General features: G+C 40.6%; 1 protein-coding gene across 1 annotated transcript in view; it reads left to right on the top strand.

Annotated features, from left to right (window-relative positions):
- The window catches only part of MYH10 (myosin heavy chain 10), a 157,689-nt gene that overhangs the window by 79,148 nt on the left and 52,617 nt on the right, over positions 1-25,924 (top strand). Inside the window, exons 9-17 of the mRNA XM_019665906.1 lie at positions 853-951; positions 3,480-3,623; positions 3,870-3,965; positions 6,699-6,817; positions 7,435-7,587; positions 11,549-11,722; positions 16,879-17,052; positions 17,309-17,423; positions 21,936-21,998. Coding sequence (XP_019521451.1) covers positions 853-951; positions 3,480-3,623; positions 3,870-3,965; positions 6,699-6,817; positions 7,435-7,587; positions 11,549-11,722; positions 16,879-17,052; positions 17,309-17,423; positions 21,936-21,998 — 1,137 coding nt within the window. The remainder of the gene's footprint in view (positions 1-852; positions 952-3,479; positions 3,624-3,869; positions 3,966-6,698; positions 6,818-7,434; positions 7,588-11,548; positions 11,723-16,878; positions 17,053-17,308; positions 17,424-21,935; positions 21,999-25,924) is intronic.

The following is a 25,924-nucleotide window of genomic DNA, read 5'->3' on the forward strand; positions in this document are numbered from 1 at the left end:
CAATCATCTTCCAACGCAGTGAAACTGAGCTGTGAGAGGCCAGTGTGACTGTTGACCCAGAGACGCACCAGGAACAGCAAGACTCGGTGGACACAGAACCTGAACAGGTTTCAGTCTGCACTCCGAATACACAAGCAGGCATGCAGTATTCTGAACACAGGCGCTGAAGCTGACGGGGGGTGATGGGGCCCAGGCAGTGGTTGGAAGTACTAGCAGCAGTGGGTCTCAAGAGCAGCGATGGGAAGACCAGTGGTTCACCTAGTCAGAGCTATCTCGGGACATTAGAACATTTACACAAGGTGATGGATGGCAAGTGGGTAGCACCACTGATATGAGGCTTTCTATAAAGGGGGCCCTTAGGGGTGGGTAGCACAGTGGTTAAGCACATACATTGTGGAGTCCAACCAAGTTTTGATTCCTACCGCTACCATGTACTAGCTTTGCTATTTGAAGTAACGTCTTTATGCCTTGGTTTCCTTAATAATTTCAATAAGATAAGGGCTTTCCAAGCTTTAAACAACTCAACTCCAGTTTTTATAGATTCTTAAAATTCCTTGTATAGTGCTGTGTTCTTTGAATATAATTCAAATTAGGAGGAGGGTAGGGTGGAGTGGGGTGGGGGAAACACTCTGAGTTTTAGAGTTCCAGTTCCCTCCCAGCCCAGTGAACCTAGTAGATTAGTGAGAAACGTAAGTTGTATACATTTTCTTTTTTCACTTACAAAATTTAGCTATTAACAATGGTTATTTGCAAGATAGTTTATGTATATCAGAGAGAGAACATTTTACAAATTTGTATAGACATGGAAAGAGGGCCATCTTTTCAATTTAATCCTTAACCATCTTTGCTCAGACCTTCTGGAAAAATCTCGTGCTGTTCGTCAAGCAAAAGATGAACGTACTTTTCACATCTTTTACCAGTTGTTATCTGGAGCAGGAGAACACCTAAAGTGTAAGTTACAAAGTTTTTTATTATATTCATTTGAATATCTTTTTTTAAACTTTGAAAGAGAGACATTTGGGGAAACAGTAGTTTCATACACACACTGAAATTCTAGCTGGTTTAATTGTAAAATGAAATTGAACTTCTGTGCTGTGGGATATTAGTGGCAGGTATATGGGTGGTGATTTATTATCTCATCATTTTAGTTCTTTTAAAGAAAATTTAAATTAAAGACATGCGTTTTTACAAAGTTCTGTTTCAACACTTATCAATATAAAAGTAAGAAAAAATAAATTTACTTAATAAAATTAAGTTGAATAAATATTTTTATTCCTAGCTTTACAACTGAATATATATGTTACACTTCCACTAGTACTAGAAAGAGGCTATGGAGGATTGTCATTTGTCTTGTCATAAATTACAAGGACTGGAAGTTTGGGATTGGGCAGAGTAAAATGTAGACTTCTGGGTCAGAAATTTGCTGGATCAAAAGTATATGAGGGAGAAGAGAAGATACACAACTTTCTGATTTCTTTTTCTTCTGAGTCTCAAATTCAGTGCTGCTTCTATATGATTTTTACATCTATTATCTAGATATCACAATCTATACATACACAGTAATACTTTTCTCATCGGAGGTAGGCTTTTGCTAACCACAGACATTTGTAATAGCATTGAACCCAGAAATTAATTAGAAAAAGACCCGCAAGGAAAAAAAAAAAGCAAAAAATAAATAGAGCCAACAAGAAACTAACAATTCAAGATTATACAGTATGTGATGCTGAAGAGACGATAACCCTCAGGCTTTCAGACTGGTGATAACTCTGCAATAGGAATGATAAAAAAAATTTTTTTTAAGTCAGTGTTAAAAAGAAAGATATAGAAAAAGAAAACAGTCGTTACCCAGCAGAAGTTAAATGTGATATAGATTAGAATTAAGGAGTAGGAGTGACCAGCAGAAATCCTCTGCTGGAGAGCATTAACAAAGAAAGCAGGAAGCACATGATAACATCTCTTATATGGATAAATAGCCCTATTTTGATCCCTCCTAAGAATACCCTTCTACTCTCAACACATTTATCAAAAGACTAAGTTAGGTTCTGTCTTAACTCATGGACCCTGAAGTACAAGTAGTCAATGGGGGTACCCATTATAATATTCTGCCATTGTACTACCGTATTTCCCCATGTATAAGACACACCCTTTTTTGAAAAATTTGGGGTCTAAAAACTGAATGCGTCTTATACAGAGGTTGTAGATTTTTTTACTTGCATTTCCCGCTGAGAACGAGGCAATATATGAAGACAGTGATTCGTCATCAGACACAGATGAGGACAAGTTAGTGGTTGGGAGTTTTGACAGTGATGAGCAGTTGTATGAATTTTATGATGAATAAAACTTGAGTTCAGTAACTTTATGTGATACATTTTTTTTTCAAATTTCAGGCCCCAAAATTAAGGTTTGTCTTATACATGGGAGCATCTTACACATAGGGAAATATGGTATATGTTGCATGTCACTCTTCAAAGCAAATGTACCACTGAACAAACTGGCTTGGAGAAAGGGTTTCTGATCGGGGCATTGGCTGTGCTCAGGACTTGCCTTGTCCTTATTCTGCACCTTCTATTCCTCAGTCTTTTAACTTACGTGCATGTAGACTTTGTATCGACTCCGTAGTGTTTGCTATAAGATAGGAATATACAATATGGGTTTAAAAGTGTTCCCCCTGGGCCAGCTGAGTGGCACATTGGTTAAGAGTTGGCTTGGGATGCCAGTTCTGAATAGCAGGGCCCCGGTTCAGATCCCACATGCGGGCCAGTGACGCTGTGCCCTCTACAGCTAAGATGGTGAACAACAGCTCAACCTGGAGCTGGGCTGCTCTGAGTCGCTGGCAACAGCATAGGCTGCAGTGGGGCTGGCCAGCAGCAGGCGTGCGCTTTCATGAGCTGCCGTGAGCCGCTGTGAGCGGCCGTCCAATGGCCAGCGAGCAACTGCCTCACCCGGGAAGAGCGCAATGATAATACCAACATGGACAAGTGAAGCGACGTCCTCCACAACTAGACTGAAGAACAAAAGGACAGCAACTTGTCTGTTCCCCTTCCCCAATTCCCCAACACTGTGCCACTCCTCTAATTCCCCAGTAAAATCTTCAAAAGAAAAAAAAAAAGTTTTTCCCCCAAAGATGGCTAAAATATTTAAATCTGAAAACAATGAGGTTTAGTTCTCTGGAAAAGTTACATCATTTCCCCACTATCCAATTTCAAAGATATCATATAAGCCACTGTGCCAAAAACTCCATGTGAGATTTTTGCAGTTTACATCATGGCTTTCCTTCCTTGATACAGATGACAGAAAACTGTATGTTTGTATATTTAACATAACTATAGAAAGAAAAAAAACACGGTGTAAAAAGTCTGTGGTGGCGATGGATTGAGTGGTGAGCAACGGTTCTCCTAGGATATCAGTCCAATCTGAATGTGGTAGATTCAGTCTGTTAATGACCGTTTATTAAATTGTATTTCATTTTATTTTTTTAGCTGATTTGCTCCTTGAAGGATTTAGTAACTACAGATTTCTCTCCAATGGCTATATTCCCATTCCGGGACAGCAAGACAAAGATAACTTTCAGGAGACAATGGAAGCGATGCATATAATGGGCTTCTCTCACGAAGAGATTCTGTGTATGTGGGATTTCTCTAAGATTCTGATACTTATTTAAATAAGACATAAACTGGGGGTAAATAACCTAAACTAGAAAGTGACTGAGAAACTAATGAGAACTGCCTGTAATTTTATGAAATCCTGAGATTATATCTTACTGAAAAGTTTTGTATAGCTAATTTTTAGCACAAAATAAATTAGAATATGTCTTCTATATTTTGATGCAATATGTTTATTAATTTTTTTCTTTCTATATAAATATAAAGCAATGCTTAAAGTAGTATCTTCAGTGCTTCAGTTTGGAAATATTTCTTTCAAAAAGGAGCGAAACACTGACCAAGCGTCCATGCCAGAAAATACAGGTAAACTGATGCATGCTGATTTTATTTCTAATAGATAGTTTGTTGTTGTGTTCTCCAAGAACATATCTCAGTGCAAGCATAAAAAGCACTCGTGGAGCATTTCCATGAGACTCTCAAGAAAAGAGTGGCAGCCCTGCGTGCCTCCGTGAGGGCCTGATTTCAGAAATGAGAGAGGAGGATGCATGTGGGGCAGAAAGTGGCACTGGAGACGGCCATAGCACTGAGGCGTTAGGAACTAGGGGACAGGAGGAGACATAAGCTGTGGAGACCATGCAGTTCATCTGAAAGGAAGTGGTACCTGCTAAGTTTTAGCCAGTTTTTCCCTTGCCAGAAATATAGGCCCAGTCTTTGTGTTTCGTGGCCTTGACACTTTTGAAGAATAGTGGCCAGTTATTTCAGGAAATGTCCCTCAGATTGGGTTTGTCTGATGTTTCCTCCTGATTAAATTCAGGTTATGCATTTTTGGTAAGAATATCACAGACGTGATGTTGCATCCTTCTTGGTACATCGTATCAGGAGGCTTATCGTGTCAATATGTCTAATTATTGGGTGATGTTAACTTTGATTACTTGGTTAAAGTAGCATCTATCAGGTTTCTCCACTATCAGATTACTGTTTCCCCTATAAGTATTTGGGGGAGCTAGAGAGGGAGGGAGACACTTTAAGACTAAGGAAATCCTGTTTCTCACCAGACTCTTTGACCTACTAGTTTTAGCATCCATTGATGATTCTTACCTGAAACAAGTATTGCTTGTGGTGTATCTCAAATGGTGACATTCTGTCTACATCATTATATTTACTCCCTGGAATTCTACTGTAAGGAAGACCTTTCACTTTCTCATTCATTCAGTTATTTGTTTATATCAGTATAGACACACATGGACTCTTATTTAAATAATTCTATGGGTTTATAATCCATCCTATCATTATTTATTCTTGTCCTTGATTTGGCCATTAGGAGTTGGAGTGCCTTCAGGTTAGCTCCTAAGTTATTTTGATATCTCTCTCTCTCTCTCTCTCTCTCTCTCTCCCTCTCTCCCCCCCCCCCTCTCTTTCTCTTTCTCATCAATTTTTTACTTTATAGCACCACAAACTGTTCTAGGTTCATTTTGTATTTTCCTAAAATTGGCCATTTCTCTACAGTTTCTTTATATTAAAGAATGGTGTTTAGCTACCAATATCTGAGTGCTGGTTGTGCTCACTGGTACTAGGGTCTCATTGTTTCTAACTCCTGTCAGAGGACAGAGCAAAGACACACACACACACACACACACACACACCTACACACCTGTTTGTTCCTACCTACCTCCATCAGTTCCACTCTGTTCCCTTCCTCCATTCTTTCTGCCCTGTTTCCACCCACCCTGTCAGAAATCAATCTCATTAGTTTCTGATTTATTCTTCCTTGAACAGCACTTTTCAGCCTTGCAGTAAGTGTTTAGCATCCCCCCCGCCCCCCAAGGTACCAGCTCTCCATAAGGTGAATAAGATTCAATAATGTTTGTTTAAACAGCCACATTTCTTTATAATAGCATCATAAAGCCAAAGTTGTACTTGCCATGCCCCAGGTGACTCAGCAAATTTTGTATTTCCTAGACTTTAATTAATGGTTGTGATTCATTTTACTTCTGGGACTTTTTTTTACTAAGCCTGATCTTTTAAAGTACATAGTTCAGGAAAGGGAGTAAGAGACAGAAGAACATGCAGAAAGATGTGTGCCTCAACAGTTTAATGGCCAAAAGGGGAGCTACCTGAAAATATCCAGTAGAATGACGTAAACCAAAATATAACCACACTGTGAAGTATATTTTTAGCTGCTAAAATATTTATCATGATACAAACCAAAGGCTGTGGCCATATGCCTTTTGTTCTTCTTTGTATTTTTTAACTTCCCACCCAATACATATGCACGTGCATTCATGCATTAAGTAACAGGAGTCAGGACCTGGTGGTTGGGGCAGAGCGATTGGGAAAAGCCAGTGAGAAGAGTCACAAAGCAAAGGAAGTGCTCCCTGAGGCACAGCCTACCTACCCAGACAGGTCTCCTAATAGGTTGCTAACAATTAGCCTAGATCGGGGTGGTAGGATGAGAACTTGGGTAGGTTATACTTCTAATATTGTACAATTCAAAATGTGCTTACCCTTAGAGAATTTTTTTGTTATTTTAATACTTCAAAATTAATTCTAATAATTTATACGCTTCTTGGACCTTGGGGATAGTAGACAGTAAACTTCTGGTGAGGCAGGTGCCCTAATGCTGATGAGAATCAAGAGTAACAAAAGTAGCTATTTATTGAGTGCTTCATGTTAGCCATATAATCAAATCATTACTTTTTTAAAACAGTCAGATTTCTTGCCTATTAAGATATTATGATCAATACATGAGCACAACCAGTTATCTTATGTTACAGGATGATTTAAACTATTGAAAACACGATTTTTCTCTTTCTGTGTGTTATCCATGGGTTCTAAGACTCAGTAACTTGCCTTAAACTACCCAGAATAAGTAGTTTCTGGCTAACCATCTCTTACAGCCTAAGGATGAGTGTTATTAATTTGAAAGGATTAAGGTATTTTTCATCAGACCAAAACTTGTCTAACTTTAAGATTTTTTATTTAGTTTATTTCTTAATACAATTCAATGATGACCGAGGTTTTTCAAGTGTTTATTGAATATATTATGACTAGATCATAAGTAGAAGTCTAGTATTTAGGAGACTTTTTACACCCTAGTTGCACAGAAGCTCTGCCATCTTCTTGGGATGAATGTGATGGAGTTTACTCGGGCTATCCTCACCCCGCGGATCAAGGTCGGCCGAGACTACGTGCAGAAAGCCCAGACCAAAGAACAAGTACGCTTTTCATTCATTTTTATGCATTTGTTTGAGTGATAAAATGGTCAGAAGACCTTCTGATTGGCATGTAACAAACAGAATCAATTAAAGCTCCATGATAAGGATGTTTCTTGGTACTAATTGGGTATTTTTTTTCTCTTATAGTTTTTTGTTTTATAGAAAAATTTTAAAGGTGACTTTTTTAAAAAAGGAAATGTGAAATATCACCTTGAATTTTCCCCAGGGAGCTAGATTATCCAGGAGGACAGAGCTGTGTACTTCTGGCGCCTGCCCAGCAGGGGGGCGTGCTCCACAAGAATATAGGAGTCAGAGCCACTCATTTCATGGTGGACTCCCTTCAGACTTGAGCAGATATGCTATGCAGAACCCCAGCAGCATAGGGAAGGGCTTGTTTTTACTGAACATCTTTACCTGTCCTTTAAATCAGTTATCTTCAGTTTACATTTAATTGTACTAACACACACTCTGTTGATGTGTAAAATTGAGACAGGATTAAGCAGTAAATGCTATTTCTAGTTTCTTGAGCACTGTAGAACATTAAACTCCATATAACAGCTATTAATGCTTTGTTGAGATCATTTCCAGAATAAAAGGTTGGTGTTGTGTAATTATAGGCAGATTTTGCAGTAGAAGCGTTGGCAAAAGCTACCTATGAGCGGCTATTTCGCTGGCTTGTTCACCGAATCAATAAAGCTCTGGATAGGACCAAACGTCAGGGAGCATCTTTTATTGGAATCCTGGATATTGCTGGATTTGAGATTTTTGAGGTACGTCTCTCTCCCTCCTGCTCTTCCTTCCTTCTGCTTATTTTAACAAATATTCATTAAAGCTCACTATATATATTCACTGTGCTGTGCCAGGCACCAGAGATATAATGGTAGATAAGCAGGTACTGTCCTTGATATTCTAGTAGAGTCAAACGTAAATGACAGATAACCACGAAATTCTCAGATTTGTGAATAATGAAGTGAAAGGTGTGCTGTGATAAAAAGAATTGGGGAGGCCAAATTTAGACAGCTGAGTCGTGGAGGGTGTCTCTGCAGTGGTAACTAAGCATACGTGAAGGATGAGAAGCCACCGGCCTCAGTACGTTTCCAGGCAGCGGTCCTATATGGGAGAGAATTGTCAAATGTTAGAAATTGCTAGACAGCCAGTGTGACTAGATGTAACTGACCAAAGGGAGAGAGTAGCTGGAGACCAGAGTTCTCTCTGGTTTGGGGCAAAAGCAGAAACAGGAAGACCACTGGGGCCGTTGGCCATTGTAGTGGACCAGGCACCAGGTGATGGTGGCTGGCTTGGGAGTCAGGAGTAGCAGTGAGATGGAGAAATGAGGAAAGATAATGATCCCTGTTCTGAAGATAAAACCATCGGATTTGATGATAGATTTCAATGTATTTTATTACTGATCTGACTAGATTTTTGTTCCAAACATTTATTTACCATCAACTAATCAAAGGTTTGTAGTTATACATCTGCAAAAAAGTTAATAAAATTTTGATCTCCTAAATATTTATATCTTTATCTCTCATTTGACAGGCTGACTATGTAGTAAGACAAATACTTCTTGGGATCAGTATGCTACTTTGGCCACTATTGGATATTGAATTGTCTTGTTTAAAAATGAGCCTCTTTGGGCCGGCCAAGTGGCGCGTAGGTTAAGAGCTGGCTTGGGACGCCAGAGGGCCCCAGTTTGGATCCCACATATGAGGGCCAGTGACACTGCCCTCTACAGCTAAGATGCTGAACAACAGCTCAACCTGGAGCTGGGCTGCTGTGAGTCGCCAGTGACGGCGAAGGCTGCAGCCCCTGCTGCAGTGGGTTGCCATGGGCTACCGTGTGTAGCAGGCAGCCCGCGTGAGCGGCCAGCAGCCGCTGTGAGCAGCCGTCCAGAAGCTGGTGACTTAATCTGCCTCGCCTGGGAAGAGCGCAATGATGGTGCCAACTTGGGCCAGTGAAGCAACGTCCTCCACAACTAGACTGAAGAACAAAAGGACAGCAACTTTTCTGTTCCCCTTCCCCCAATTCCCCAGCATTGTTCCCATCCCCCAATTTCCCAAAAAAAAAAAAAAATCTTTAAAAATAAAAAGAGCCTCTTTAAAATTATAAGTCTATCCTAACAAAATCTGAACCATTACTGGTATAAGCAGTTTCATAGGCTGAACTGTCACTGCTGTAATAAAAAATTACTTTAATATGTATTGATTTGTAAATAACTTGAGAAATCATGAAAGGCGGCTGGGTAAATGGACAGAGTTCACAGAGAAGGAAACAGAAATGTCTTTAACTTTAAGTTACATTTAAAAAAATCTGTCGCCTTCCTATATATAAACGATCAGAAAATATAATGAAAGAAAAGATCCCTATTTCCAACAGTCATGTGAACAGATGAAATACCTAAGAATAAATTTAAGAAGAAATGGGCAAAATTAAGTTGAAGACATTTTACAGTGCTACTTAACAGAAAAAAGGTGTGTTGATGCTAAAAATGCAAGGTTCTTTATTGATCATTATTTGTCATGGAAAAGAATGAAAACAGCCTAAATGCCCATCATTAGGAGATTGGTTCAATTTAACTGTAATATATCCATACAGTGGAGTACTATGCACCCATTATAAAGAATCAGGTGACCTTACTTACTAATTTGGAAAGATTCCAAATATATTGTTAAGTTAAAATAAAACAAAATAATACACACATTTATAAGCGCATAGAATATTTCTGGAAGGATCACAACAAATAAGTGATAGCGCTTGACTGTAGGGAATCAGAGTAAGACTTACTTAGTATAATTCTTTGTACTTTTTTGTGTTGTTTTTTTTTTTAGCTGAGCCATCCTGCCACCTGTTGGCAGCTCAGCTCAGGTCGGGAATCGAACCGCTGTTGCTCAGAGCTCAAACTCTTGAGCAAGCTCTTAACCAACTGAGCCACTCGGCCGGCCCTCTTTGTACATTTTTTATTTTATACCATGCATTACCAAATTGGTTATTTTAAAATATAGTTGGTAGCCTAAATATGGAAGAAAAATAGAATTTAAAAAAATACCATCACACATAGTAGCCCAGGCTAAATAGAGAATAAGATTTCATAATCCTAAGGCAAAGCAAAACCATTTACATAAACATGAATAAGCACAGTCGAGCAGCCTGCAAATATTTCTGTGGTTCACTAGAAATTCTGTGCTGAGCAAGCAAACAGTGACCCTGCCTTCCTAGCATGACCTAATTCTAAAATAGTGAATATAACACCTTCATGGGGGTGAAAGACTGAAATGGCTCTTCAGACTATAAATCTATTCCTTGGAGATTGATTACACCTGCCCTAATTGAAGATCACTTTTTATAATGAAAGAGGTTATTTATGGACACATGCTTCTCACGTGAACAGTGTGGAGGCAGAAAAGAAGGTTGAGTACTTCTAATGTAGAAGGTGATTGCTTTAAGAATATATACCTATTAATTCATCCATTCATTCATCCCATCAACAATGCTATAGAAAAAATGGGCAGAGTTCACAGAGAAGGAAACAGAAATGTCTGTAACTTAAGAAAAGATGCTCAAGCTGGTCGAGTGGCACGTTGGTTAAGAGCTGGCTTGGGACACCAGCTCTGAGCAGCAGGGCCCCAGTTCAGATCCCGCATATGAGGGCCAGTGACACTGCCCTCAATGGCTGAGATGCTGAACAACAGCTCAACCTGGAGCTGTGCTGCTGTGAGTCGCCAGCGACAGCGTAGGCTGCAGTGAAGCTGCAGTGGGCTGCCATAAGCTACCGTGCATGGCCGGCAGCCAGCGTGAGCTGCCAAGAGCCAACGTGAGCGGCCGTCAAGTGGCTGACAACCAATCTGCCTCACCCAGGAAGAGCACAAGGATAATACCAATATGGGCCAGTGAAGCAACGTCCTCCACAACTAGACTGAAGAACAAAAGGACAGCAGCTTGTCTGTTCCCCTTCCCCAATTCCCCAACGCTGTTTCCTCCCCCAAATCCCCAATAAAACCTTAAAAAAAAAAAGTGCTCAAATTCACTTCATGAGAGCAATGCAATATCACTTGATATTGGCAGAGGTCAAACCTTTGATAAGAGAAGGGAATGCTTAGCAAAGCAGCCTGGAGCCTCACATTTATTGAGTGTGCTTTGTTTGTCAGGCCTGACTGGGATCTCAGCAACAACCCTGTGAAGCACATATTATTTATCACTGTGGAGCCGATAGCCTCAGTAAATAGAATGGGACAGTACCACATCCATGCTCTAGATGCCTCAAGACTTAGAGTTGTGCTTCCTTCACTTTTCCCCTGCCTTCCCAAGTCTCTTTGTTTTTCTTTTTCATTTATTTCTTATTTCTATTCATTAAGCATTCACTGATAAGAACTGTTTTATTTGTAGATCACTCAATTAGCATACTGGGTTTAGTATTTTCTCATTTTAGCAACTCAGTAATGTGATGTGATCATATATATATATATATATATATATATATATATATATATATATAGTGTGTGTGTGTGTGTGTGAGAGAGATTGAAAGAGCCCCTCCTCAGTTTAGTCNTGTGTGTGTGTCAGAGAGATTGAAAGAGCCCCTCCTCAGTTTAGTCACTATCATTGTTAGATAGAATCAATGTAGTTGATACCTAATTAATAATTTTTAATGAATTTTTTGATAACGATGATTAATTGTTCCTGTTTTTCCTCCCCCTCCCCATGTTTGGAAAATCATTCTTTGAACATTTGTAGCTGAACTCCTTTGAACAACTTTGTATCAACTATACCAATGAGAAGCTGCAGCAGCTGTTCAACCACACCATGTTTATCCTGGAGCAAGAGGAATACCAGCGTGAAGGCATCGAGTGGAACTTCATCGATTTTGGATTAGATCTGCAGCCATGCATTGACCTGATAGAGAGACCCGTAAGAGTATTTACTTGCTATTTGGCTTTCAGCTCCTGTGCAAGCAGTGCCTTGACTTTTCTCTTGGCATAATCTGAGGCAAATTATCCTGTCTAATCAGTGTTAATGTTCTAATCTAAATTTTCTAGGAAGGTGATACTTTGATAAAATACCTATTTTAAAAAGTAAGTAGCGGGCCCGTTGAGTGGCTCACTTGGTTAAGAGCTCGCTCAAGAGTTTGAGCTCTGAGCAACAACAGTTCGATTCCCGGCCTGAGCTGAGCTGCCAATATGGTGGCAGGATGGCTCAACTTAAAAAAAAAAAAGTAGCATGCCAGTAAGACCCTCCTTTGGCTCTCCTTTCTACAGCCATGTTCCTTTCTTTGCATTTGTGAATATGTTGGTTAAAGGACCCTGGTTCCTCCCAGACTGCAGACACCACAGTGGTGGTGGCAGTCACATTCACCATCAACCCTCAGCACCTCTCAAAGGGTGTAGGGCTCCAGCTGGCTCACTTCCTGGGCAATACAGGGACACTTCTATTAGAAAAACTAAGTCATGTCACGTAAATCCATTTTCCAGATAATAAAACTTATCCTCATAAGTACAAAGGTATTTTTATTTTGGCAGATTTTTTTTTAATGTTTTTTAGGTTGAGGGGTTTTTGGGCAGATATATTTTTATAGCAATCTTAGCAAACATCAGATTATTTTCTTTTGGTTCAGTGTTATGTAGAGATACATGAAACTATGTATAACTCATTCACTTACGAACTCTACTCCATATGATCTCAAACAAATATGATTTGGCTATGTATTCCCTGTGAGTTTAGCTTCTGCTCAACAAGATAGTAGCTTTGCTTATTTTATTTTGCTAACTACCAAAATATAGGAAAACTAAATCATAATCAAGCACTGATATCAGTCATTACGTAAAGTTCTAATGCTAGTCAGTAGATGTGTTTTCACAACAGCTCCAGGGTATGTCCTTGGAGTTGCACTAGGCTTTGCAGCAGTTCTTTTTCGTGCTGCTGGGTCTGTGTTTGCCACCTGTGCTCACTGCGTTGAAGGGATTAGAGGGCTGATGCTACAGCCTGAATGTTACAGTACCTGTAGTCAGAACCGGGGAGAGGGGGAGCCTAGAGGACCTTTGCCCATTAGTGATGTAGTTTTAGCACATTAAAAATTGGGGATTAAGGGAAGTAACATAATTTTCGTTTGGCTCATACATGAGAGATCATTTAACTGTTCAGGGCACTGTAGCTGCTTGTTTAGGGCAGAAATCTCAAACCACCTGTAATTGGGAGGAATCTGCTTCTGTGTACCTTGCAGCATTGTTTAGAAGTAACATTCAAGGCACACTACTAGTAATAACTTCCAGTGAACACTCATGCATACACAAACATGTGTCCTTGCTGCTTTATTGCCCCAAAAAGTTGTTTGGGAATTTATATAAATAAGGGAATAGACTATTTCATATAAGTATTATTGATGACCATAGCGTTTGTTGTTTGGGATGCTCATTTATGTGTATCTGACACTGAAAGTCCTGTGTTTTAAGAAAGTATTGACTATGTATCTGCACTTATAATTTAGGGTGGAAGTGAAGCCGTAAGAGTTGCTAAATCAATCCCTTGTCTGCAGGAATAATTGTACCAAAACTCTTCCAAAGGGAAAGTTATCCTATGTTTAAAAAGTATTTTTAGAGGGTTTTAAAATCTGATGGTTTTGTGACCTTTTAATGAATCTTAGGAACGTACATTCTTCTTAATGTAACGCAATGTATTTCTTTTGCTTTATCCTAGGACAAAGTACTTTCTATGCCAATTTTTTTCACTCTCACCTGATGCTTTTATTCTAAATGTGAGAGTGGTAGGGGAAAGTAAACATTTCAACCTTAATGTTTAGCTCACAGCAAAAATAGGTGAGGCAGAGAGTTTGATGGTCACATTTGTAGTGTTTTGTTGAATTTCAGTTGTTTTGTTGGATACTGTTGGATTAGCATAAGATCAAGGTAGCCATAATTTATTGACCCTTCAATGACAGCCTGGAAATACAAAGATGGGGGCGCCGTGGAGATGTGGGGAGCAAATAGTGTGGCCCTGGTCTTTGGGGACCTGATCTTGAAGCCAGAGAACAGAACAAAACATGGCAGTTAGTTCATTGGTTATATGGCTCTCAGGCTAAGCGATGCTCTGAATTTGGAGAAGGTAAAGGCCACAGTTGGCTGACGGTGTCACAGGAGGTTTCCTAATGTAGATGTCATGAAGGGAATAGGATAGCAGTCCAGAGCTACATTCTAAAAATTGGTAGGTGAGCAATGCATTGATAGTGGTCTTGTAGGAAAATTATTCAGTCAGAGTGTTCAGAAAGCACTGGAATGGGAAGGCTATCCAGTTATGCCTATACTGAAGGAAATGAGCAAAATGAATTCCTTCCTCTTTTTCCTCACTCCTTCCCTGCTCCCTTCCTCTATCCTTCTCTCCCTCCCTTTTTCACTCCTTCCTTCCTATACTTCTTGTACTGGCACTTCTAGGCTCTTCCCAAAAAACTTTTAGAATATAACTTTTTATTCCTTGCCTGAGTAGTACTAATTTATAAGAGAGAGAACTTAGAAAGAGAAAGGAGGGAATTCCAGATTGAATGCTGCCTCACTCTTTACCTCAATTATTCTTTAGGATTACCTATTCTACTTATCCATAGAAACATAAAACCTGATTTTAAAAAACTTAAATTTTTTGGGCCGGCCGAGTGGTGCAGTGGTTAAAAACTGGCTTGGGACACCAGAGGGCCCTGGTTCGGATCCCACATATGAGGGCCAGTGACACTGCCCTCTATGGCTGAGATGCTGAACAACAGCTCAACCTGGACCTGGGCTGCCGTGACGGCGTAAGCTGCAGTCCCTGCTGCAGTGGGTTGCCATGAGCTACCGTGTGTAGCCAGCAGCCAGCGTGAGCGGCCAGCAGCCACAGTGAGCGGCCGTCCAGAAGCTGGCAACTGATCTGCCTCACCCGGGAAGAGCGCAATGATGGTACCAACTTGGGCCAGTGAAGCAACGTCCTCCACAACTAGACTGAAGAACAAAAAGGACAGCAACTTGTCTGTCCCCCTTCCCCCAATTCCCCCCCCCCAAAAAAAAACTGTAAATTTTTTTAAACCTTTAAGAGTTTATAATAGTAGGAAATTTAACTATACCATGCAGAATGATATGGGATAATGATTCCATTGATGGTGCTTTCAAAATGGAGAGTGAGAACAGTTTCCAGAAGGAAAATACCTAAAAAGCTACCTTGTGGTGGCACCTTTCTATCCTGTGCCCGTCTTAACCTCATCTCTCGCAAACCCAGCCCATGCCCAGCTTGGGGAAGGGTAGCAGTAGGTGGCCCCTGAACTTGGCAAGCTGCTTACAAAACCCCTGATATTGCCTCTGGCCTTAGACAGAAACGTAACCTCCCAAACTTATAGCTCTTTTAGAAATCCCTAATTAAAAGGAGAAGTGTTAACAGGGAACTTGACATTGAAGGATAAAGTAAGAAAAATAAAAAGGAGACACAATAATGGATATTCATAATTATGCTGTCACTGAGTCATTTAGAGAAGTCATTTAGAAAAGATTAAATTATATGTGGGATCCTATTTCAGAATTTAGAAATATTTCCATTAAAGGGAATTAAAAATGTAAAAATTATGGTAGAAAGATGAATGTTTTGCTTATCTTCATATTAATATGAAACTTCATTTCTCAAAGTTGTCAGGTGAATGGGGCATATTGAGTTACCTGCCACTCTGAACCTTTGTTTCTCTAGGATTTCCTATTCCTAGCTATCTTTGATTATAGTCTACTTTTAGCTGCTTTGAAACCCTGCAAGTTCTCTTAGGTAGAGGAACCACAAACTAAAGAGCCATGGAGTAAGGGTCTCAGTGCTGGGGCTCATTGCAGAAGTTCTCTCAGCTTCTACCTGCTGAATTGTATTTCACCACCACCTTCGTCTGACCATATTCTTACACTATTTCATTTATATTTAACTATAACCTCTAGTTACTTTTTAAGCCATATTGGCATAAAGCCTTCTCTCCCAGTAAATATTAAAGCCTTGTGAGTTGAAGAAAACTGATCCTAGAGATTTATTCACAAAGCTGATACGCCCTAGAATCAGTACAAATCTTGTATCACAAATTTGCCGTATTTTCAGCATAGCAATGATTAATGACCCAGAAGCACTATAAAATAGACCATCACTGTGTCTATATTTTGTTTAGCTTTCTTGTGTTCTCCACTTTCCTCCAAAAAGGAAGTCATTCCACTGACTTTTGCACTCCCAGAGAATGGCAAGCTCTAGGCATTTTTTTAAATTGAGACATAATTCACATACCTTAAAATTCACACTTTTAAAGTATACAATTCAGTAGTTTTTAGTAGATTCACGAAATTGTGCAACCATTACCACTGTCTAATTCCACAACATTTTCATCATCCCAGAAAAACACTTTGTACCCGTTAGCAGGCGCTCCTTATTTCCCTCCCCCCAGTCCCTGATGACACTAATCTGCTTTATGTCTCAAGGCCTTTTTTCAGTGAACTAGTTGAGTGAAATAAAAATGGGCTCTTAAATATTTGTTGAAAAAAATATAAAGTAATTGATAAATTATTTCATCACCTTCCATATATTCTACTTAATAATAGATTTAAATGTTTCACCAAGTATGAAGCAGTACAGACAATTTGATTTAATCGTCACTTAAACAGAAACCTAAATTGTTTTGGTTATAAAATGTCTGAAGCATTCCACCTAGTGGAGGTTTTTAATAATTTATCCGTCCAGTCATTGGATATAAGCAGTTTCATCTCTCCACCTCCTAGTTCCTTTGTGGCGTCTTTTACTTGCTGTTTTTTGGGGGCCATCTGCTTGGAATTAGTTTACCTACAAATTACATATATGTGAGCTTATGAGATAAGTTACACCCATTGTCTCACCAGTACTTATTTAGCAGTTTGAGATCTCAGTGTTTGAATTATAGATACGGCTTGGACATTACGTTGTATCCTAGCAATTTGTTTGCCTTAGATCTTCATAAAACTCTGTTTTGGAAGTTAAAGTGCCAAACCCAGTGGGAAAAAAATCCTGGTATTTAAAGTGACATGGAAAACTTGACAGTTCTCACTGCCTCTCATTATCAGGCTAACCCTCCAGGTGTACTGGCCCTTTTGGATGAAGAGTGCTGGTTCCCTAAAGCCACGGATAAAACCTTTGTTGAAAAACTAGTTCAAGAGCAAGGTTCCCACTCCAAGTTTCAGAAACCACGGCAACTGAAAGACAAAGCTGACTTTTGCATTATACATTATGCAGGGAAGGTAAGAGTTGAGTAACTTGATTTCAGAAAGCACTGTGAAATTTTGCTGCATTTGATGAAACTGTAACAAAGGTTACAAACTGATAAACATTTGTAAATCCTTGAATACAGTATACATTGCAAATGCATTGCCTTCGAGAAAACCCACTGTTTAGCTTGTTCTGTGGACATTTTTGGTCAAGGCCTAAAATGTTTCTTGTTTTGTGTTTTTGTTTGTTTTTTTCCATCTCACCACGTCTGGCTCTGGTCCGGGCCAGGTGGACTATAAGGCAGACGAGTGGCTGATGAAAAACATGGACCCTCTGAACGACAATGTGGCCACGCTCCTGCACCAGTCATCCGACAGATTTGTTGCAGAGCTTTGGAAGGATGGTAAGAATGTGCTTATATTTTTAATTAAGCTTGGCCAGAATTGTTTATAATTAAGGCTTTGATATGTGTATATGTATTCGACTTTTAAAACCCTTTCCCTAGAGCAGGGCTGCCGTTATATCGGAATTTACCCACTTAAAGAATACTTGGATAACAAGACATCTGCCTTCTTGGTCAGATGCTATGGGGAATGTGGAGACATTCTAGGCCCAGACCCGTAAAGAGCTACACAGGCCTCAGGCCACCCTGGTCCCAGTTAGGTTATAATCCAAGGACACTGAGACACAAAACCCAAGAAGCCCTGTGCATTTTCTCTGGGTTGCGTACAGGTCAGCTGAGCCGCATCCTCAGCCACGTCCAGCCTTTCTCACACACACAAAAAGTGGCTGATACTCTGCATGTGTATCAGTTGTTTTTATTCCCATCAGTCTTCCTCGTTCTTTTGTTTACATGAACCTCCAGTGAAGATTTTGGAGATTTTGTCTTAGACTAGAAGGTTTTACTAGTACCAGAAAAACAAAATCTCTGTGTGTATGCATAGTGGGAACCAGCATCTTCTAGAGCTTAGCTTTCACTGCTACATTTCATCCAGGTTGTAGCCCACCTCTCTGCTTGGCCGCAGGTCATGCAGGGCCTTAGCCTGGATCTGACCCTTGCTAGGCCTTGACCCTGAGGCCAGGCTGAAGTAACCTGGCTCACTTCTGCTTTTCCTATAGCATCTCAAGACCTTGTAATCTAGCTGTCTTCTCAAAGGTAGAGAGAAAGAAACACAGAAAGCAGAAAAGAAGGAGTTCAGACAGTTGGGGGCAAAGAGATAAAAAGAGTGAGCATAGAGAGAGTGAGCATGGGGAAAGGTGACCGTGTCAAAGATAAAGTAGGCAGAATGACGGGAGTAAGTGTGAGGGGACCTGCAGGAGTGGGGTGCACTGCCCACATGCATGCACGTGTCCTGGGAAGAGGCCATGTGCCTGAAAACATTTAAAAGGAGGGATTTGGGGAACAGGTTAGGTTCCAACAAGTCAAACAGGAGCTTTTAATCTTCATGCCTTTGGATGAACGTCTTCAACCAGATGCTGAGTGTTCGCTGTTACTTGCAATGACCCGGTCAGTCGAGAGGTGCTGCACAAGGACTGAGAAGAGGGGCAGGAACCTTATGGGGCATTTGCAGTGGCTTAGTAGCAGAGGGACTCCTGACCCGGTGGGTAGGAAATGTTAGAATGGCATCTGAGAAGCTGGACCTGGAGCGGGAAAAATGACTGAGCTCTGGTTGTTGCAGGGTCCCCAGTGCTAGAAAGACCAAAACTGGTGAGTGGGAAATGTGCGTGGAAAAATGTCACAAAACGAAGAGAAAGGAGTAATGCTGCCAGTCACAACCCCTGCATTCTATAAGGAATCATTTCCGTTGTGACTATATTAGACATGGTGTAGGTTAGAGTTAGCCCATGTTCCTTCCTCCGCCTCCTCCTCCTCCTCCTCCTCCCCTTCCTCCTCCTCCTCCTCCTCCTCCTCCTCCTCCTCCTCCTCCTCCTCCTCCTCCTCCTCCTCACCTTAGCACACAGGAAAGGGAGTGAGATATGCAGACAGAGTGCTGAGTGCCAGAGATACCTGTGGTGAATGCCATGTGCATAGCACAGAATGAGCTATTAGCAGCATACAGCAGGGACAACAAGGGACTGCCTCTCTCCTGAGGTGCTAAGGTAAAATATCACAAAGGAGGAGGCAGTTTTCCTGGTTCTTGAAGGATAATAATTTGTCGAATAAATAAGGAAGGCTGACATTTACTGAGTACTTACTAAATGCTGGGCAGTTTTTCAGCACTAATTTATGCACATTCATGTCCCGATTAGGCCTTAACTATTGAGGGGTGAGTAGGTTTGCATAAGCTCGCTCATCTAGGGACAGGGAGCATTTTTAGGAGTGAAGTTGGCATGGGAGAAGAAGGGGGTGAGCAGATGCGATGGATGATCACATATGAAAGGGGAAAATCACAGCTCAGGATAAGTGTTCCGTTTGGGATTTAGAGTAAGGCTGGGGCAAAAGGGCATGATGTACAGGAAAGGAGGCCAGACCATGGAGAACCCTGATGGCTAGTCTCAGTGGATTTGACATTATTGAATAAATAGCATCAGTAGGTTTGTGAGCCCGAGTAGTAACACAGTATGAACTTGAAGAAGTAGAATAGGCAGTGGTTGGCTGGATGGACTGGGGTGAAAGAACCTGGAAATGGGGAGTCCAGTGCGAGGTGACTGAGGATGAAAGAAGTAGGCATGGAAGGAATGCCTAGGAAAAAAAGGAATAGAGGAAACTAGGATTTTTACTATTAAAGCCTCAAAAACTGATTTTTCTCTTCACTTTGAATGAGAAGAGAGGCAGGTATTTGGGGAATTAATGACTTTATAATAAAAGAGATTAGGTCCTGAGCTTACTTACCGACTCTGATGTTGTGAACCAGTTTTGACTCTTATATTTTAATTTCTTAACCAAAAATGATATTGTGAGAAACCCCTATTGAGCACCTGATGTATTCCTATATCACTACATGTGTGATATATATATATAACCATGTGCTTGCCATATAAGCACATATATAACGATGTGCTTACCATGGATATAATAAGTGAGATCTATTTGGAAATGAAGAAAGACATGGCCCTGCCCTCCAAGAAATTGGAATCTAGTTGAAAACTCAGGATATGCACAGATGCAATCATAGGACACAGCAAGCCTCTGTCTTGTCTCCCAGCTTCCTTGGCTTCCTCCTTACATTCTCCTCCTTTAACTCCATGTCTCACCATACCCAGAAATGGGAGAGCCGTTGGCAGCAGTGGGTCAGAAGTTTCAGGAATGTGAAATTTGGCAGGCAAGGGTGGAGGTGGGGCTGCAATTATCCATGTCACAGATGATGTGTCTTACAGGCAGGGCCATGTCTGGAACGTCCTCGTCTGCCTTTTTGTGCTTTCCATGTGCTTTCCACAGTTACTTATTTAATTACAGAGACGCTGAGAGAAAACGCTTGCTGCCTTGAGGAGCTGCTCCAGTCCTGGCCCGAGCCCTGTCCCTCTGTACTTAATCACAGACTGTCCGTTTGCACAGCCTTGCTGTCACCCTTGCCTCTCTACAGATAGGCGCTTGGGAGCATGTGTGGCCACTTTTGTCAAAGTAGGCTGAGAGAACACTTTTCTACCCAAGTTTGACTGGCCATGCTAGTGTCTGCTCTGGAATATTCCCCCATGTTTGCTCTCCTGATAATTTGCAGGAAGTCCTTTCATCCATCAGCTTAGGTGGACACTATTCAGTGTAATCCGAGTGACAGGATCTCAGAGGTCACTCACTGTTGGGGAAGGGCCAGGCAGAGTGGCTGGCAGTACCATATTTGTCCAATTCTGAGGACTGTGTTTCATACATAGTCAGGGGCAGGCACAGGCTTTTGAGGAGAATTCATCAGTGCTCACTCTGGATATAGAGACCTCTTGGGATAAGGGGAACTTTTTCTCTAGGAAAATAAAATAGCCCTGGAAAAAACATGTAATTATTTTCCCCTTTTTATAGCCACATAAATGCAAAAGCAGAAAATGGCAAGTGGACCGTGAATGTATGACTATATGATGTATGAATATAGTTTGTCTGTGAAGGTGCAAAACCTTGAATATAAAACATTTTGTGTTCAAATAAACTTTGTGGTAGGGCTTTACAGAGTTTTCTCAAAGCCAAACCAGGATAAATAAGATGTTTTGGTGGCAGCCCTGCCCTAGAGATTCATAGTGCCCTACTTTTTGCTAAAAGATGTTTTAGGATCTCTATACCAGCTGCACAGGACTTCTTGCCACTTCTTAGGGCTTATATACAGAAAAAAAAGAAAAAAACCCTAAAAATTGCATTTTTATATAACTGTGCCTCTTAGGATATTTTCATGAGTAACGATGTGATCACGTATCAGCTTGCTTATGATTTGAAGTTATTTTAACATTTTGCTAACAACAGAACTTGAATTTTGTTTTCCTTAATAGTAGTTACCTATCTGTTAGTAATTTGTATTTGAGGTAAATGATATTTCCAAAATCTGTATTGGAAGTAAAATTACACAGCAGTGTAAAAATTCGACAGTAAAAGCTACTAATATCTACACTTAACAGAATGCTCTCACTTACTGCAGCATTGTCCTGATTTGCTCATTACAAGATAATTTTATGAACAAGTCAAATAGTACCTTATTACTCGTAAGAATTCATCCTGCATTTACATGGGGTTACTCATTTAACATTGATGTGATATAATGCTCACACCTGGAGTTGGGGATGTGCTTTTTTGATTCAGATGAAGTTTGCTTGATAAAGAACTTTGTCCAAATGTACAAATTCTCTAAACAGTAATGTTTGCATGGGATCTGCCCGGGACTAGCTACTTTTGTAGTCAGATTTCAAAGTTTACTTGTGATGTCGAATGTCTTTCACACTAACCGAAGTGTTTGTGTATTTGCTCTTCTGTCCTGTTTTTGCTGTTTCTCTGCTTTAGAGATTCAGAATATTCAGAGAGCTTCTTTCTATGACAGTGTTTCTGGTCTTCATGAGACACCAGGTGAATGTACAAAGCCTGTAGGTCTTCCAAAACAGAAGGGTTTTAAGCCCACAGGAAGAACTTGTGGTGGGGGGCTGGCAGGGTGGCTGGGGAGGGCAGGGTATACTGGGCGTGGGGCTGGTTTCTGGGTTTCTGTTTTTGTTTTGCTCATAGACCTGCATGAACCTTTCATTTCATGCTCAGTTTTATTATACTTCAAGGCAATTGTTTGAGTGCATAAACAAGTCAACTGCTGCTGCCTACACATTGCTTCTTATTTTATGCATAGCACTTACAGCACTGCATATTAAAAGGTATGTCACTACCTTTTCCAATAGTGCCATTTTGATACACAGTCCTCTAAGGGAATTGTTAGGAATTGATCTATTAAATAATGTCTCCTTTGTCTTTGAGTTACCCTCAAATTTTCAACTCTAAGAAATTCCAAAGAGGAGTTTTTTGTTTGTTTAAGTCATTAACATTTTATGAACAAATAAGTACATATTTACCTCACATGTGTTGGTCTCATATCTTTTGTTTGGAATTTATGTGCATATCTAGCTACTTGGCTTTTTCTTTTGTACTGAGGATAATGAAACTATCAACAAGACTTGATATGTGTAAGGTGAGACTAAGACAGAGTAGAATGTTGTCAGAATTTGTACACTGAATGTGAAATTGAGCTCCAAACGTATGGGCCTCGTGGTCTGAATCCTAGCCTGTTTTAAGTTGATACAGCCTAATCCTGGCTGGAACCCCCCCCCCCCCCGCCCCAGAAACCCAATATAAAATGAATATCACCCAGCCTTCCAGTTGTTTAGTGAAATTATCAAGTAGTGGAATTCACAGATACAGTTACATTCATCTTATAAAATTTCCTTTATAATTTTTGGAACATGATAATGCTGAGATCTAAATTCATCTCAAAAGTTGTTTTTCTTTTAATATGTTAAAGGAATGTGCCCATTTTCATTCAAGTCAAGAGTCCTGCCATCAATTCTAGTTGGCATCCTATGAAAGAAGTAGATTGCGGCATTGGGATGAGGAGCAGGGGAGATAGATTATGCCAAAGGATATCCCGTGAGCTGGAATGAATATGCCACAGAAGAACTCTAAAGGAAGAAATCTTCAAATTCAGTCATCTATGGCCTTGGGAACCACTGACAGAGTTGAGGAAGTGGGGAGAGGAAGAGAGAGCTAGGAGGTAGTTTTAGGCTTATGGTCGGCCTGAGACTTGTGCTTTGTTAAATGGTTGGTGCTTGATCTTTTAGACTTTCTCCCAAAGTAGAGTGCCCTCTTTAATTCCCTTTAACTCTTTCAGATTTCTAATTTCTTAAGAGAATTCCAGATGGTGGGCTCTCTGTTATTTCCTCAGCAGCTGGCCCAGAGTCGGCACAGCATAAATCAGTCATTGAGTGAAGGAACTGATGGGTGGGTCGGTGTTCCACACCCAGTTTTTAGATACTGCGGCTTTGCCTGACATGCCCACTGCAGCCCGTCCCTCTCCTACAGCATGGATGCCCCTGCCTGTGGGACCATGGTCTTCAGTATGTATGGACCAGGTGTTTTCTGTACCACCAGGATCAAGGACAGAGCCACTCTTAGATGGCACCATTCTGGCAGGGAGTAAGCCCATTCACCTCACCACATTCTCTCCTTGGCACTGAAAACATGCCTGGTTCTGTCTCTTGCTAAGGTGTCTTTTGGTTGAGTTACTCAGCTGAAGCAAGTATCAGGGGGTCAATCTCTACTTCTCCTTAGAGGTCTTTCCATGCACCATGGCTTAATACGGTCTTCGAAGTTGTGTATAGTATTTCTACAGCAAAATGTTTTTCTCCTCAATATGTGTTTATGGATTCAAACTCCAGGGAAGGGTAACAGATTTTTAATGAAAACAGGCTTTGGTATTTTCACTGATTTCTCGTGAGATGACGGATGAAGGAGTTCCCAGGGATCCTAATTGTGATTGCCTCTGATGGTCACATGTAGAGAGCATCTCTCTAAATGAAATAACACAAAACTAATATGGACGCTATGCTTCTGAGTACATTCATAGTGTTAGGAAAAGAGCATTATGAACAACATGCAGGCTTTTGAGGATAAAACTGAGAGATGGGTAAAAAGAAGCTTCCAAAATCATCAAAGGACGAGCGCAGAAGAGAAAGGAACAGAATTCCTAGAGGCAGTATAAGGAGGTCATACAAGTTTCTGTTACAAATCAAATGACTGTTTTCTTCCAAATGTACAGTATTTGAAAGTCTAGACTTCTGAGATAATTAGTAATGGAGGATGCAAGCAAGCTCCGTGAACCATCAAAGAGGGATTGTAACCTCAAAGTTATAGACAGGGTTTTTAGACTTAAAGGCTCTGTGATAGGGGCTATCCATGGCCGTAGTCCTGATCCAAACTGTGTTGGACGGACAGTTAGGTATAACCTGCCGTAACTCTAGCTTATACCTGCAGCCTCGTCCACAGAGTAGTACCATTTAGATTCTCTGGACCTTCACGAGTGCTGGATGGCAGCTGACAGATTTGGAAAGGTACCACCAGAGAAAATGTGAGAAGTACACGAAAAAAATTTTAATTATTGGTAGAGAAGTCTGCCACCCTTTTTCAATCTTTCGTAGAAGCAATACTTGAAATATGGTAGCTGCAATTGAGACTGAGGCTCATCAAGCAGAGGTTGGTTACTGCTGTAGCAGGGCTTCCCATTTTTAACAAGCTCTTTTGGCTCTCCCTTTATCTTTTAATATCCACTGAATTTCTTACCTACCTTCTTGTCTTAATTTAGGGGGAAAGCTTTTACCTTAGCCATGCTTCAGACAAAGAAATGACGATATTCTGACTTTCAAAACTTTGAACCAGTCTTTTTATTTTAGTCCCAATAAGTTATTAAAGGAAGTCCCACTTAGAATCAAGTAGCATGACTGATAAGATGATAATCACTTAATCTCCTTATAGATTATTATATCATTTGGTCATAAATCTCTATTTTTAGTGCCGTTTTAGGATCTGTGGTTTAGGTCTGACATGGTTTATGTGCTAAGCCAATGGTCATCATTTTCAGTAGATGAAAGTTCGTTGTTGATGTTGCAGTATATTCTACTCTTGTATTTTGTCTTGAGTCTTAGTAGGAGTTGGGAGCTCAGGAGTAGCAGCTTTCAGGTACTGCAACTTGAGTTCCTGAGGTCAAGTGGGGACAATGACACTTAGTTCTCAGGGTTCCTGGGAGTATCGAACGAGGCAATGTGAGCCTACCCCTGGCACACAGAGGTGCCCAAATACCTGATGTCTGGTGGTGCGCTTGCCATGGCCGCCTCCGCAGCCATTGCAGTTGCTGTTGCACCCTTGTCGCTGCCGCAGTTGTAATTATAAAAAACAGAAAAATCAATTAATGTTTATTTCCCTGGCTGTTATTTAGTGCAAGCCCACTTTTATTCATAGTGTCCCAGGCCAAGCGGATGAGCAGTCATGCTGCACAGCCCAGTGCCAGCATGGATTAGGTACATGGGACCTGCAAGGGGAGAGAGCAAGAGACATGCGATAGAAACTCTGGGACGAATGGGGCTTCCTGTTTGCCCAAACAGCTTTGACTTCTGCCAGAAAGGGATGGGAAAATACAAATGAGGGAGGTAAAGAAGACAAAGTCAAGTTCAGCTGATACTAGTGCTTGGGAGAAGGAAGATTGCCTTTAAATCACGTGCCTCCTAGCAACCTCTAGACTTCCTGGAATTTTTCTAAAAATTTTCCAAATACCCTACAACAATTAACAGATTGGGTCTACTCCAGTTATGTAACCACTGTAGATTTGTTATTGCTGTGTAAAAGGGATAGTATGGAGATAAACTATTCGGTATTAAGATTGTTTCTGGGAACTCATAGCAGTTAAATATTTGTTTCTGAATCAGTTTTCAATTTTTAGTAGCATGTTAGTGTACATTAGAGTA

Source organism: Hipposideros armiger, unplaced genomic scaffold (genome assembly GCF_001890085.2).
Source record: "Hipposideros armiger isolate ML-2016 unplaced genomic scaffold, ASM189008v1 scaffold_457, whole genome shotgun sequence".
Taxonomy (NCBI): Eukaryota; Metazoa; Chordata; class Mammalia; order Chiroptera; family Hipposideridae; genus Hipposideros; species Hipposideros armiger.